The 15,713-nt window shown below is 30.4% G+C and overlaps 1 protein-coding gene and 1 long non-coding RNA gene across 7 annotated transcripts in view; one reads left to right on the top strand and one right to left on the bottom strand.

Moving 5' to 3' along the window:
* LOC129916750 (zinc finger protein rotund) overlaps positions 1-13,274 on the top strand; it is a 94,776-nt gene extending 81,502 nt beyond the window's left edge. Inside the window, exons 6-7 of the mRNA XM_055996876.1 lie at positions 7,951-8,851; positions 12,044-13,274. Coding sequence (XP_055852851.1) covers positions 7,951-8,851; positions 12,044-12,360 — 1,218 coding nt within the window. The 3' untranslated portion in view covers positions 12,361-13,274. The remainder of the gene's footprint in view (positions 1-7,950; positions 8,852-12,043) is intronic.
* LOC129916752 (uncharacterized) overlaps positions 1-13,582 on the bottom strand; it is a 185,407-nt gene extending 171,825 nt beyond the window's left edge. For 5 of the 6 annotated variants that reach the window (XR_008772542.1, XR_008772538.1, XR_008772540.1 and 2 more), the window contains exon 1: positions 13,273-13,381. This is a non-coding gene — a long non-coding RNA (uncharacterized LOC129916752). Of the gene's footprint in view, positions 1-13,272; positions 13,438-13,511 lie in introns of those variants that run through there. The other variant, XR_008772543.1, reaches the window with a different exon arrangement.
* Between the last annotated feature and the right edge of the window lie 2,131 nt (positions 13,583-15,713).

The following is a 15,713-nucleotide window of genomic DNA, read 5'->3' as shown; positions in this document are numbered from 1 at the left end:
GAAACTCTAGTTTTCATTTTAAGGATAAGTTTTTGAGGATTTTTTAACTTATCCAAAAATGTTCATTTGAAGCTTTTGCAAAAAAATACTTCAATTTTCGTTTAATCATATTTTTTTGTTGTTGTTAATAAATGTTATATTAACACGTTTAAGTTTAATTTTCTATTTCTTAGACTGGACATAAGTTTTAAGAATGCTTTGTTATTGTAAAACAAATTTTAACAAATGTGGAAAATTGAAGTGCTATGCATTTTTTTTTTCATACAAAAATAAATTTCAGTTTACTTATCCTTTAATATCCTTTATCCTTTAATAATAAGTATACACCTATAAGAATTTTGTTTTGTTACACTGGCACTTGTTTTCTTATTCCATCTAACATCGGCACCCAAAAAAGCGTTCGCGGAATGTTTCCATAGCTCATAACATTTTCTTAGATAAAATAATTAAATCAATTTTTTCATTGCATTTCGTAATTTCTGGGAACGTTCTGCGATTAAGATTGAATGATGTAGAATTTTACAAATAATAATTCTGCTTGTTTTTTTAATATTTAAATAGGATTCTATCGAAATATGAATAAAATATGAAGGCTACTTGCGGATAAAGTAAAAAATAATGCACTAATTGACAAGAGAAAAACTAAATATTTTTTAGAATATTGCCTCAAAAAAGTAAATAAATTCATATTAAATTTACTATAAAAACCTCTTATTAAAAATTAAATGCCATATTTCATTCCATTAAATTCATTAAATTCAGAAACTCATCAAAATCATGAGTTACAGAGATTTTTTTTAAATCAAAACATTGTGATCGTGTATTCTTTTTGGTGTTTATTTCCTATTTAATCTATTTAATATACCCAAAAAAGTTATCCGCGTTCTCAATACTCCATAAATTTTTTTGCCCATCAGAAAAATAATAGTAAAAAGGATCAAAACGTTATTTTCGGAAACGCTGCGCCATTTGTGAAAAAATTATAAATTGCTTAAAATTCAGAAAAAAAACGTTTTTTTTTAGATTTTCTAAAAGCCTTTAAAAATAATTTTTTGAATGTAAATTGTTGTTTGAATATTCGCATTCCCTACTTAAAATAAAAGGGAAGCACACAATAATTTGAGATATGCTAATAGACCGAGAGCTGGGAGCAGATTTTTTGCGTGAGAGGTAACCGATTCATATTAATATTAGAATAAGTGTCAGCCATGGTGATGACGAAAACGAACGTCTGCCAGCATGTGTCTGCGCCTTTGCTGAGAAAAAGTGCATCAAAAGTACATTTTTTCTGAAAATTGATTTAGTGAGGGTAACCACCTGGAAACAATTGGAACCTGACGCCTTCGTCGCCCTGATTACAAAAACACCCATGACAGACTTTGTAACCGCGCCCAAACACCCGACAGACGAGTCTGAAAACGCGTTTTTTTACGCGTTTTTAGGGATTGGGGTAACCACCTAAAAACAATTGGAATCTGACGCCCTCGTCGCCCTTATAACAAAAATACCCATGACAGACTTTTTAACCGCGCCCAAACACCCGACAGACGAGTCTGAAAACGCGTTTTTTTACGCGTTTTTAGGGATTGGGGTAACCACCTAAAAACAATTGGAATCTGACGCCCTCGTCGCCCTTATAACAAAAATACCCATGACAGACGTTTTAACCGCGCCCAAACACCCGACAGACGAGTCTGAAAACGCGTTTTTTTACGCGTTTTTAGGGATTAGGGTAACCACCTAAAAACAATTGGATCCTGTAGCCCTTGACTCCCTGAATGCAAAAATACCCACGACAGACATTTTATCCGCGCCCAAACACCACGACAGAATTGAAGATTTTTGTGAGCAAAAAAATTTTTCAAAAATGTTGCTTAAATTTCATACATTTACTAATGCCAAAAGATTGGCTAGGCAATTAAAGGAAAACAACTATTTGAGAGTGATGGACAATCTTCCATCGTTTAGGCGATAAATGCAATTTTCTCACAAATTGACTTCAAACACAAAAAAAATATTTTGAACACAACGGCCAGCACCTACAATATTTGCATACACGTTTTAAAAAAGCCAGAATCTCATTTCTACATTTGTCGCGAAATCACTTCTCTGGGTTTTTAATTTCTTCTGTTTAGGACTATTTACCTATTAGGACTATTCAGAGCTTCAAAAGACATTGTTTGAATTCTATCAGAATATCTCCATCAGTCTCAAGAGCTGCTTGATATCTGTTCGCATGATTTTTGCTCTCATGTTGATTAACTACATTTATTGTTTTTAAAAAGTTTCCCCAAACTAAATATTATTTTCTTCACTTTTTTCGTTAGTTTGACATTTTCCATCTTCATGATTCATGATTTTGAACCATTAGAGAAGTACCAACTATTACATGCAACGGTCTTTAATTTAAAACAGATGAAATAAATCTTTTCCACTTTTAATTTTTGTTTTTTTTTATTTTTTAACTAAACATTCAAAAATTAAGTATTGAAGAAAACACTTGTTTTTTTTTTATCTTCGAACTGGAAGTTTAAAGAAGTAAAACAATTCCTATATAGCATTTCTTTCATTGTTATTTTTGAGTTGATTTGTCGCAATGAGCCAATAAAATTGAGTTTTTTGTTTATTTGTTCTCAATTTTATTGGAAGGGAGAAAATAAACTCAGAGTCAGGACTTTTGATTTGAAACAACCTATACCTCACGATTTAGGTACCTAAATGTTATGTTTTCAAAATAAAAATTTTCATTTGGCCATTGAAAATTGTCGAATACATAAAAGTGGAAAAAGTATTTTTTAACTTTTGACAGATTCATTTCGTCACAGCCTAAAGTTAGGAATAGACATTTTTGTGTTTACTTCTAAAAATGTTTAACAGAAAAAATGTTACGCATACGCCATAGTGATCCACTTCGAAAATAGTTTATACAATAAGGTTTTCAATCAGAATTTTAGACGGTGGTAATAAATAAAAATAGACACAACCCCGAGAAACAATTTAGTTAAATTATAATCAACCTTTTTAAGTTTAACGATTGTACTAAATTGTCAAGAAAACGACTACCTGTAATAGAAGCACTTATCTGCATTGTCGCAGCTCTCTACAGTCTTTGTCCTCCTTCCCCATGAGAAAATGATTTTTTTTAATAGAAATATAAAATTCGTAAAATTAATGTTATTGTACATCAGAAACAAAGATTACTGCACGATATTTGCCAAAGTACTCAATAGAAATGTTTGTTTTAAACAAAATTGTGAATTTTTGTTATAAACTATTTCATGCATCTTTATTATACTCATTTATCAAAATAATATACACACACATTTCTCTCACATTAAAATATAGCAATAGCAACCATTATTTTATTAAATTCTTTTTTCATGGTTTTTTATTTCTCATATTTTTCAAAAGAATTTGTTTTGTTTTGCTAAAATTATTATATTTTTTTACTTTTTTTGCGTAATAACACTTGGCATATTTGTTTTAATTAATTATAAATTTCTAAAAAATGATATACATAAATACATACTCTCATCTATGTTAATATTATGTTTGTGGTTTAATCACATTTACAGAAAAGTATACATATAGGATAAATATGATGTATTAAGAATAATTAACAGGAATTTTGCTAATTTTTTTTTTTTAACTAAAAAAAAAACAAATAAACAAAAAATATTATGCAAATATTTAAAAAAAAATAACATTATGCAAATAAATCTCATTGCAAAATGAAAATGGAAAAACAAAAATGCAAAATAATTAAAATTTGCCAATGATTTAATATAGTAAAAGAAAAATTCCATCAAGATTAGTTATTTAACACTCGAGTCCTAAAACTTGTGTAATTTTATCATCCAATATCATCAAATGATGCACGATACGCAAGTCTAATTCCGAAGTTTACTACCTACGATTATTTTATATTTGAAGAGGGAAATTTTAAGACAAATAACTCATTATTCTGAAAATTGCAACTGCAAAATTGGTTAAGAGACCAAAGCTGTTCCTTACCATCAAATTGTTTTGACGAGCAAAAATTTGTTTGAGCTCGAATGCAATCATAATTACGATTATGGATAGATATCCTTAAAGGTGATTTTTATCATACTATCCTTAAGTCTGTCCGTCCATCCCTACGCATTACTACAGTCCGATCGTGATGACTAGTTGTTTTCTTGTTTGCTACAGAAGATTTTCAAGGAATTTCGAAGCTTTTTTTAATAAGAACAGGTACCTCTCCAATATGATAGTAAATTTATTTACCTATTTGAATTCGAAATTTATTAGAGAATGGGAAACGGTGTTGTTTATTTATTTGAAATTTAGTATCTAGATTTTTTGGAGACGCTCCAGAGGATTTACTAAATTGTTGGGGCATATTCATAGTCGCTTATCGTAGACTGCGGTATATTTAATTTTTTTTGAATGGGAAAAGCTCCAGTCCTTCTTAGAAACAGCTTAGATAGTGTCTTTATGAATATGGGCCATTTTTTTGAACTCATACAACAGAACAACAATTCTCAGTCAAGGCTGTTATGATTTTATTAAATAAAAAAAAAAAATTTTTGTATTAAAATATAAAAACTTTTACAAACGTTCCTACTTTCCGCAGAATAGTTTTTTTTTTTTAATATAAAATTTTCTTGCTTCTAGTAAGTATTTATATTTTTAACATAGGAGTATTAGGAATCAATTTTGGTTTGGACCAAAAATAACGGTACCTTTCATATACCGATTTTGGTAAAGTTTTATTTTCTCAAAAATAACTCCAACGATTGTGTAAAAAAAAAAATAAAATTTCAGGTTTTATACAGGGTCTTTCTTTTAATGAAAAAACTTTTTTTTGAAAATCTTATTAATGGAACCTGTAATGTACATACCTACCTGGAGGACGGTTTCTTATTTAATCAGATTTTCTCCGAAACTACTAATTTGAGAAATTTTTTATACGAAAGCATTTATAGCTGCGTTCCTTTGGGGGCTTAGTACTTTAAGGTCCATTTTCTTCACTCGGAGTTGAACAAAACTTGAGAATTTTTATATTAAAAACTTGAGAATTTTTATATTAAAAATTCTCAAGTTATGTTCAACTCCGAGTGAAGAAAATGGACCTAAGTTGTTTATAACTAGGTACTATTTCTCTATTGAAAAAGTAGTTCAAAGCAGTTTTAGGGTGATTTTGTTCACTAGAAGTTGAACATAACTTGGGGATTTTTATCTTCAACTTCTGAATTTTGTTTTGTTCACGCAAAGTTGACGTTTTTAACTTTCGATTTCAAACTCGAGAGTTGACAAACTTTCGGTTTTCTCAACTTCCGGAAAAAGTAGAAGTTTGCCAACCAAACTTGAGATTTTGCTTCAAAAATTTTTTTTTTTTTAAATTTTCCTGTCAAAATTTAATTTTGCTGTTATTGTGAAAGCAAAATTAATGTTCCAAAGTAACGAAGTTTCGAAAAATAGGCCTATTCTTTTAAGAGAAATCGATACAAATGTTGCGCCGCTAATTTTAAGAGCAAATTCATAAACATTCTTTTTTAAACAAAACAAAAACCAAAACAATTTTTAAAAAATTGAGAGAATTGCATTATAATTATATTTTCTTATGTATTTCAATAAAAAAAACTTTAAATAAAAACATTCTATTCACGAAAATATACAAATATACAATATTTTCTGGTGGTATCGATCGATGCAATAAGGAATTTTTCAGGTTTTCTTTAATGATTTTTTGATAAAAATTTCTGTTCAAGATTACTGTCGACGAGGCGGACGCTAAAATGTTTTCACTTCCATCCAATTACATTTACTTCAGTTCAGTTATTACGCATTTTATATATTTTTTTTAAATTAACCATGAATTCGAATGCTGAAATTAATTTGATTTGGATTTTAGACTTTTGAAAAATTCGTCATTTTGAACACTAGCAATGCAAAATAATACACAAACTTTAATAAAATTCTAACCGATGACGTAAAACATTCAAAATATGATTATAAACTGTCAATATTTTTGTTTGTTGTCACAAATATCCCAGGGATATTTTAAAAACTAAAAGTTAGCCAACTTTTGTTTTTTAAACTCAAGAGTTAAGAAAAAAATAGTGAACAAAATAGATTCTCACCTTTTGTTTTAACTCTCGAGTTTGAGTCAACTCTCAAGTTTGTTAACTTGAGAGTTTGCTTCAAATTGAGCAATAGTGAACAAAATCGCCCTTAAGTTACCAAAGGAACGCAGCTAATTAAGCTTAACATAAAACATTTAATTTTTGGACTTAAAAAAAAACTTAACTTTATTTTGAAAAATCGAAATCTTTTTTTCATAAAATTATTTAGGTACCTATGTATGTATAAGAATATATTTTTTATAATGGCTCTAACGATTTTGAAAATGCATCTTTACAAAAGAAATCAAGCTGCATACTTTTTTTGGAGCTCAATTTCAGTTAAACAGTTATTTTTTTTAATTTGAAGAACAAATTTTATATTTACATATGTTGGTATTTAATTTTTTTTCATATGCATACATTAACGAAATTTGAATATAAAAGTCTAAACATTTAAGCGGTTTAAATTCTAAGAGCAATAACGTGCGACCCAGTCGTGCGTTTTATTTCATTTATATTTATAAGAATATAATAATATTAAAAAAATAACATCAAATTTGATTTTTAAGTAAAAAAAAATCCATTTAAATGGTTTTGACATCTAAACCAGGTACAGAATTTAATTTTTCGTATGGCAAATAATTTTTGAAAAATGAAAAAGTAATTAAATGTTTTCAAACATTTTTTCAACATCTATTCCATTGAAATGAAAGTTTTAGTCAAAACGAAAAAAAAACTTTTAAATACATTTATTGGTCCGTTTTAAAAATGTTGAAGGTTTTTTAACTAAATTCGCAGAAAACAAAAATAGGCCATTATGTAACAAAAGCCATATATAACGTACTAGCTCCCAAGAAAGTGGTTGTTTTCACACAGTGTTATTTTCGGTACTTGTCATAAAATCATTTCCTTGCCCTCGATCTATCTCGAAAATGACTTAAACGATTTCCATGAAAATCGCTATATTATGGAACCGTTAGTATAGTAAATTTTAAGATTTCGAAAACCCATTATTGGATTAAAAAAAGAATAATTTTTTTGAAAATAGGTCGCAGATTTTTTTGGAAATTTTCTTTTTATGTGACTAGGAAAAACTCAGAATGACGCAAACTTTTTTTTTAAGTGAGAAATTTTTTGAAATGGATGTATTAAGAAGGAACACGTTCACTTAATAGATGTTATAGATGTTATATTGGTACTAGTTGCAAATCTTCTCATTTCCTTCAAAAAATACCTTCTTACCTAAAAAATTAAAATAGAATTTATTTTACCTATGGTCATATCCGGTCCCATTCCATAGTATTATTCAGTACTTTAAAATAGTGTGTCATATGGCCAAATTGCAAAACATACATTTTCTAGCTTGATCACGTTAAAAAAAAAAAAGATGCCAATAAATAAATACAAAAAAGAGCACGTATACGCCACAGTGTACATAATCTGGTCAATGCGCAAATCTGTTTATTTTCAGGTCTGCTTAAGTAACGACTTGCTACTTTATTGCCTATCAGACAATAAAGTAGGACTCAGCAGGGTCTAAGACGTTATTACATAAATTTAACGAATATTAGTTAAAGTATAAACAATAAATTACTCTTTGAGAAGATAAGTATTAGACTGATGAGATTTGGTATGAACGTTTCATATACCACAGCATTGAATACAAAATTGAATACATCGAAATATTTTAGGTTAAATTATGTTTTATCAGAGATAGAAGACATTTTGTTGATGGTTTGAAAGTACCATTTGCAAAACTTTTAGATATGTTTACCAAACTTTTTCACATTTCCAGACCTATGTATATATACTGACCGTACTTTTTTTTTTGTATGATTTTTAGATTTTCAGCTCTAAAGCGGACCTTCAACTGCACACGCAAATACACATGCGCGAGGCGAAGCCCTATAAATGCTCACAATGTTCAAAGGCTTTTGCAAACTCGTCATACCTCTCGCAACACACCCGAATACATTTGGGCATCAAACCCTATCGCTGCGAGATATGTCAACGTAAATTTACTCAACTGTCCCACCTACAGCAACACATCCGTACTCATACGGGTGACAAACCGTACAAATGTCGTCATCCCGGATGTCAAAAAGCTTTCTCACAGTTGTCCAACTTACAGTCGCACTCTCGATGCCATCAGACTGATAAGCCCTTCAAATGTAATTCATGCTACAAATGTTTCACGGATGAGCCGTCGCTATTGGAACACATTCCTAAGCACAAGGAATCCAAGCACCTAAAGACACACATATGCCAGTACTGCGGCAAAAGCTACACCCAGGAAACATATCTGACCAAACATATGCAGAAGCATGCTGAACGAACTGATAAACGGCCGCCTATTACTGGTGGACCAGGGTCGACAACATCTGGCTCAAATGTAACAACACCGGGTGCAGGAGGTAATAGCGGTGGTGGTGGTGGTGGTGGCACAACTACATCTCATGGAGGCAATATTAATAGAAATATTGGACTGAATACGTCGTCTCTACCCCCAGTTGCAGTGGGAGATCATCCATATTGGCCCAAGGTGAGTCCAGATTCGGCGGCTAATATCTCAGATGTAATGCATCACCATCAGCATCAGCATCTTCAACAACAAACACAACAGGGCCAGCCCTCGCATTTGGATCAGTTTCCACCGCTAAACACACATCAGCCGTCCCAGACAAATGGTCATTCGGATCTTCAATCCCATCATAGGATGAACGAAAATGGTAGAGAAGATATTGGTAAGTTACATTTTTGAGAAATGGAAAAACGTTACAATTTTTTTACTTAAGTTATTTGGTTATTATATTGACTATTACCTATTATAAGTTTTAAAATGTTTCTCCCGCACCAACTATAAGTTCTAACATTCTACCAAGTTTCAAGACCTTACAATAACACCGGCACACAAAAAAAAAAAGTGTCATGTACCAGGATCCAGACCTATCTTTCTATATGTTTTTGGGCACGCTGAATCCGAATTTGAAGTCAGTTTGGCCCCATCACCCTCCAGTTTTGAGCTGTGAGTGCATTTTGTTTGAATTTGTATGAGTTTTTTGGAGTTTTTTGCATTTTTCTCAAAACTGAAGGGTGACCGGGCAAAACGGACTTGAAAATCGGATTCAGCGGTCCCAAAAACATATATAAAGATAGGTCTGCTTCCTGGTACATGAAACTTTTTTTTTTGTGTGCCGGGTATGACAGCGACATGTCGCGACAGTGCTAGCACACAAAAAAAAAGTTGTATGAACCAGAAACCGGACCTATCTTTCTATATGTTTTTGGGACCGCTGAATCCGAATTTCAGGTCCGTTTTGCCCGGTCACCCTCCAGTTTTGAGAAAAGTGTAAAAAAGACCCCAAAAACTACCTTTTTTTGAGTTTTTTGCATATTACTCAAAACTGGAGGGTGACAGGGCCAAACGGACTTGAAATTCGGATTCAGCGGGTCCAAAAACATATGGAAAGATAGGTCTGGTTCCTGGTACATGACACTTTTTTTTTTTTGTGTGCCGGTGTAATCAGAAGTGACTCAATAATTGCCGTGTTTATGCCGTGAAGTAAAAAAAAAATTTTCAAAAATGATTTGTAATCAAATCTATTTTTTTCCCTCATTTTTTTTAAAGTTTTATTGCCGTAATTATGCCGTGAAATACAAAAAATACATATTCCTCTTCTAATTCAATTAAATTCTTCTTTTGGTTTTCTCTTAAAAATAATATGAACAACTTAAATTTTTTTTTTTGGTAACCACATTCCATAGAAAGCAAGCATTGCCACCCTGTATTTCTTAAATCGTTGGCCAATTTCAATTTCCAAAGTCCTATAAACATTAAAGTGGATGGCATTTTGAAGACGAAAGTGAAAGAACTACAAGTACAAAACGAAATAGTTTTCAAATATTTTTGGAAATTTGTTGAAGACAAGAAATAATTGTTTCAAATAAAAAACAATACAGAAATATGTACATATGCTTATGCATCTGTTGTGTGTGTCTAAGAAACGATTTAATTTAGTTTCTAGCGCCTCACTAGTTTTATATGTACATCTGGATGTAAAGAAATTTAAATGTCAAACAAAAATCCAAATCCATAATATTCACTATTTAAATCCAAAAAAGGACAAAAATAAAAAAAATACGAATTTTCAAAAAAAATGGGGAATTGCGAGTACAATATTCGAATTCCTTGGAAAATTCTACATCAATTTCATATATGATTCTCTATAAAATATTGAGATCGAAAAAAGTTCTAGCGACATGAAAAAGTATAAACCAAATTTGCATCCGTGTGCCTATCACGTCACAAAAAAGAGGTGTGTCTACAAAGGGTTAACTTTATAAATCCGGATGTAAAATTAATTTGCACAGTGTTAAGTTGTTTTGTCAAGTATTTTGAAAAGAAAAAATAAAGATAAATGCAAATTATACAAAATTTATTGAATAATCACATAATTTTTTTTTGAGTGAATAATATGAACAAAAAATTAAATCCTTGCATTTATTAAATTCAGATTTAAGTGATTGGATTTAATTTTAATCCAAACTAGATCTAGAGTGAATAATATGGCCATAAGAAACGATTGAATTTACCTAATGAACTTTTTAGATTGAAAATGAGTAATGTTGAAATCCTTTATATTTGATAATTCCGGGGCAAAGAAAACGAATAAAATTCAAATTTTAATAATCGGTTAAAATTTGGCAAGGCCCGTTTCAAAAGAAACGGAACCCAAAATCAATAAAAAAAAAAAACATTATAGCTGGAAAACGAACAGAGAAAACGGCTAAGTTTTTAAGGCAGCAACCTCTGCCGAAACGTCGCGTCGGGAAAGTAAATGGAACTTTATGGTTTCATTGCAATAACTAATACGACCAAAAAAGCCGACGGAAAATAAATTTTCCAACCAAAACTATATATTCTATGTTCATAATAGATCTGAATCCTTGAAGTGTTAAACAAAACAAAAAAATGTAGGCCAACAAAAGTTTCAGAAGTAAATTTTTGTCTGTTTTCAGAAAGATTTATATCTAATTTTATAGATCTGGGTCCAGTAAGCTCAAAAATCATATTGGTTTCCTTCTAGCAGCTCTAGTTATTGAAAAATTTAATTTTTCATATTTGGGGGAATATTCATACTAATTTTGAAGTTTTCCTTATTTTGTGCGTTAATTCAAATTTTCCAGAAAAATTTATATTAAATTTAATATTTTTAGGGTCAGTAAACCTTAAAATCACATGCATTTATTTCTAAATTTTGGGGTTATGCTTATTTTAACTGTTTGTTAACATTTTCCAGAAAATTTCTTGTCAAACCTAATGCATTTGGGTTCACTAAGCCTAAAAATCACACTGGTTGCTTTCTAGGGGCTTTATTTTTTTTTTGGATATTTTCATTTTTCACATTTTGGGGGTAGTTTCATACAATTTTTTTTAGATTTTGTTATTACAAGCGCTTTTAAAGTTTTGCTGGAAAAAATTATTTGTAATGTAATGTTAATGTATTTCGGTTCAGTACCTAAGTAAAATAAAAATACAAAAAAAAAAAAGCTGCTAGAAAAAAACTAATGCTGTTTTCGGAATCAGCACTCTAAAATTAGTTAGAAATGATAAGCAACGGTCTGGAAAATTTGTGTGTTTTGGGCAATTTAATTTTTTTGATGTCAAAACCAAATCTAACTGAACAATTAGATTTGATCAAATAACGTTTCTAAAGCATGGAGGAGGAGAAAAAAAACATGCCTTCATCAAATTGATTGATACGATGTTTATGCGGTGTCATCCCGAGAAAGGGATTTTTGTTCTTTAACCTCTGTCCTTAAACCTCATTGTTGTCAAATTAATCAAATTAACATATTCACTCTGTCTTTCACAATACTAAGATAATGAACCGTTTCTAACATTTCATTTTTGTTCTTATTTATCATTCAAATAGTATCAACTCCATCTACCGTTGGACCATATGATAGCACCAGTATAACCAAAACAACGAGCAATTCAGCATTTACACCAATCAATTCTATGACACCACATCTGAACACATTAAGCCATCATCCAATGGCACAGCGACCTTACCTGTATGATGCAATAAGTTTTCAAAATAAAAACGTCAATCAGAACAACGCCAACAGTTTCCCCAATCAACTGATATCGTTGCATCAAATTCGTAACTATGCACATCAACCAGCTGGACTTATGGCTGGCGAACATTTAATCGGAGTTAGTGTTGGATCTGGCAAGGACAAAGGATAGCTATACTTCTAGGAGGAGGAGAACAATGTGCATGGGGAGTTTATAGCAAAATAGATTTATTTAATTTTTGTTTCTTTTAATTTTTTTTTTTTAAATTAATAATTATTTTGTTTTTCTTCTATCTTTTACTACAATTCAATAGTGTTAATATTATCAGCCATATATTCTGCAATCCGATTCACATGAAAGTCTAAATTTAGAACCGTTTAAATGGATGGAGGTCAAAAATATATAGAAAATAGTTTATAAATTTCAAAAACACACAGAAATAACTTTTTACCATTGCCAGTTTAATGTAATTAACCAAGTTAATCGGAAGATTTACTTGAATCGGTTAACGGAATAAGGCTGTAGTATCTTTTTGGTCACAGTTGTAATGAGTCAATTATACAAAAAGGGAGAATGAATATTATACTTCTAAAATTTTTGTAAATTGATCATTGATTTATTAAATTTTAATATTGTGTATGTATCTATGTACTCAGAAACACCGTCCATTATTTCTTTTGCTATAATCCTAACCTTTAAATGTAAATACTTGATTATGCATTTCGTTTATTTGTTTTAAATTTGTTTAAATTTTTTGTTGAGATAATTTCTTTTAAATGCCAGCTTTTTTAAGCTCAAATCCCAAACAATTTTTTTTTTTAACGCTGATCATTTTGGTTTTCTTAAAGCAAAATTATCTTTTGAGAATAGGTTTCTGAAAACTATTCACTTCTAAACTGATAAACGCGATTTGAATTTGATGAAACATTCCCTCTTTAATGAATTGTAGGATGGCCTTGTTTTGAACTTATACAATTATTTCAAAGAACATAGTGGAATTGTATCTTTTCAAAAGAAAATTTTCCAAAAGTGGAGATAATCTAATTATCAATTATCATAAATTACAAATGTTTAATGGCTTACCTGAGAATCAAACACGGTCCAGATTTTATGTTTTCTTGTTTCCTGAGGAAGTTCTTGAATTTTTAGTCATTTCTGTTAGCCACTTCTGAGTTATATTGTAATCTTGATTCCCAAAGAATTTTTCATCCCTTTTACACATTTGAAGAAAATGAGTTCTAAGATTTTCTGTTGAAAACAGAATTATTTTATTTTCAAATTACATATTTATTTTAATAAATTTATTCTACAAAACACTTAACTCAGAGTTCATACATTTCAAATAATTTTTTTTAACTAAGTGATATTTTAGCAAAGTATATTTCTCGTGTCGTACTCAAAAAAAGTTGGAAAGAAGGAAAGCTTTTTCTTCGCGATTGTATTGGAACAGACGTTATTTGATTTTGAATTTTAAACTTGATTGATTATTTTGATTCAGTGCATCTTTTTGTCCAGGAATCATAGGGATGGTAAAAACACTTTGCTTGAAGAACAATAATGGTCAAAACGTCAACTTCGAGATTGCAAGGCACACAAAGTTTGTTTTATATCGTATTTTTAATAAGAATTCTATCCAGTGCTGCTAGAATATTTATAAGAGGCAAGGGGACGAGTTTGAGAAATGTTGAAGTTTGGTCCAAAAATAGTCGCTTTCAAAAATGGTTCATAAAATTCCATAAAAATAATTTTTCACCATATTTAATTATACTCTTGGGACAAGGGATTAAAAACAGTGTTTCCTTCATCATTTATTTATTTTAAGGCCTTAAAAAATCAGATTAGAAAAAATCCTGCTTAAAAGATTAAGCGGTGGAACCGGAGCTTTAAATAGCGAGTTTGTTGGTTTTGGCAACATTGGGGCATATTCATATAGTCTTAGAAGCAGATTAGACAGTGTCTATGAATATGGCCCATTAATGGTTCCAATTGTTTTGAAGACCTTTTTCATATTTGTAAGATAGAAAACACTTTCGGGAATACATAATACATTTCAAGATTGAATAAAAAATTGTCAAATCTGCAAATTTTGAATATTACCAACCGTTCACTGCCATCATGTTAAGAAAAATGTTTTGCCTTTTTTGAAAAAGCTGCTAAGCGTTGTTTCATGTCAAAATTTTTTTTAATTTCATATAGATATTCTACCACTATATGTTTTAAATGATTCATTGTAAAAAATATCAGACAATTTTAAACTGGTTTTTGAACTGGCACCAATTTTGCTCGTTTTGGGGATAAAGCTTTTGTTTCAATATATTTACATCGCTAGAATTAATTTTTTTCATTTCTTATACCTGTGACACACTGCTATTAAGGTATCATACTTAGCTAAATACCCTAGTACCTAACCTACACTCTGGTTCTGGTCTGATATTAGCATAGTATATGGTATGGTATATATACATAGTAGGTATATGGTATAGCTTTATATACCATGGTTTCTGTACTACCAGTAGGTATTACAATGTCTCAATATTTCTCTGCTGCCGGGTACAAAAGGGTTAAGTCAAAAAAATCGATTTTCGGATTTTTATTGGACTGCAGTCTGTTTTTCTTTCTCTTTCGTTTGGTCCTATCGCCATAGCTGTAGCCAATCGTCTTCAGTTAGAAATAATTCGATACAAAGGGTGTAAGTTGACTTAACTCCTCGACTATGTATTTGTATTAATTTTTAATTTTTAAATAAAAAAATTGATCCTAAAGCCTAGTACGCTGCTGAAGTGAAACGAAAAATTTTGAAGTCTCCAAAGTTAACAGCAAACAGGTTAACAAAAAAATACCATCGGGTATTATAGCATAGTAAAAATATTAAAAATACAAATAAAAAATTCAAGAAATAACATCAGAAAAAAACAAATTTAATTTCGTTCAAGATTTCGTTAACGAAATTTTGTATGGAAAATTTCGTTCGCTTCAGCTGCGTACTAAGCTTTAAGCGGAAAATCATCTTATTTTTATGGGCAAACATTTTAATTAAAAAAAAAAAAAAAAACTGGTAGCCACTGGGGATCGAACCTACAACTTTTGGGTCGCTAGTCGAGTGCTTTATCATCAGCCTGTCTCGTTGTTGGAAATAAATATGATAAACTCTAACTATAGCTGAAGTCCAACTTTTTTTTGTCGGTGAAAATTCAAATTAAAATGAAATGAAGTTCACCTTAAAATTAAGTTTTAAGAGGGTGGGATTTAAGGTGAGCCTCATCTTATTTTAAAGTGCCCTTTTTTCTCCGTGTACTAAGCTAAGAACCCTATTTTCTATACTCCCAGTGTGTCACAGCTATTATGATGTTTCGATATCTATTAACTTGTGAAGAGATAATTTGAAAACTCGGTCGGGGCGTACTACGTTTTTCGGCTTAACACAATCCCAAAGTTTATCAACTGTTAAATTTGTGGTTTTCATACTGCCTTGTTTCAATAATTGTTTCAACATTTTCAAGAGTTTCTCAACCAGATTGAGATCG

Source organism: Episyrphus balteatus, chromosome 3, assembly GCF_945859705.1.
Source record: "Episyrphus balteatus chromosome 3, idEpiBalt1.1, whole genome shotgun sequence".
Lineage (NCBI taxonomy): Eukaryota > Metazoa > Arthropoda > Insecta > Diptera > Syrphidae > Episyrphus > Episyrphus balteatus.
The sequence above is the reverse complement of the archived record's forward strand: the minus strand, read 5'-3'. Positions and strand labels throughout refer to the sequence as shown.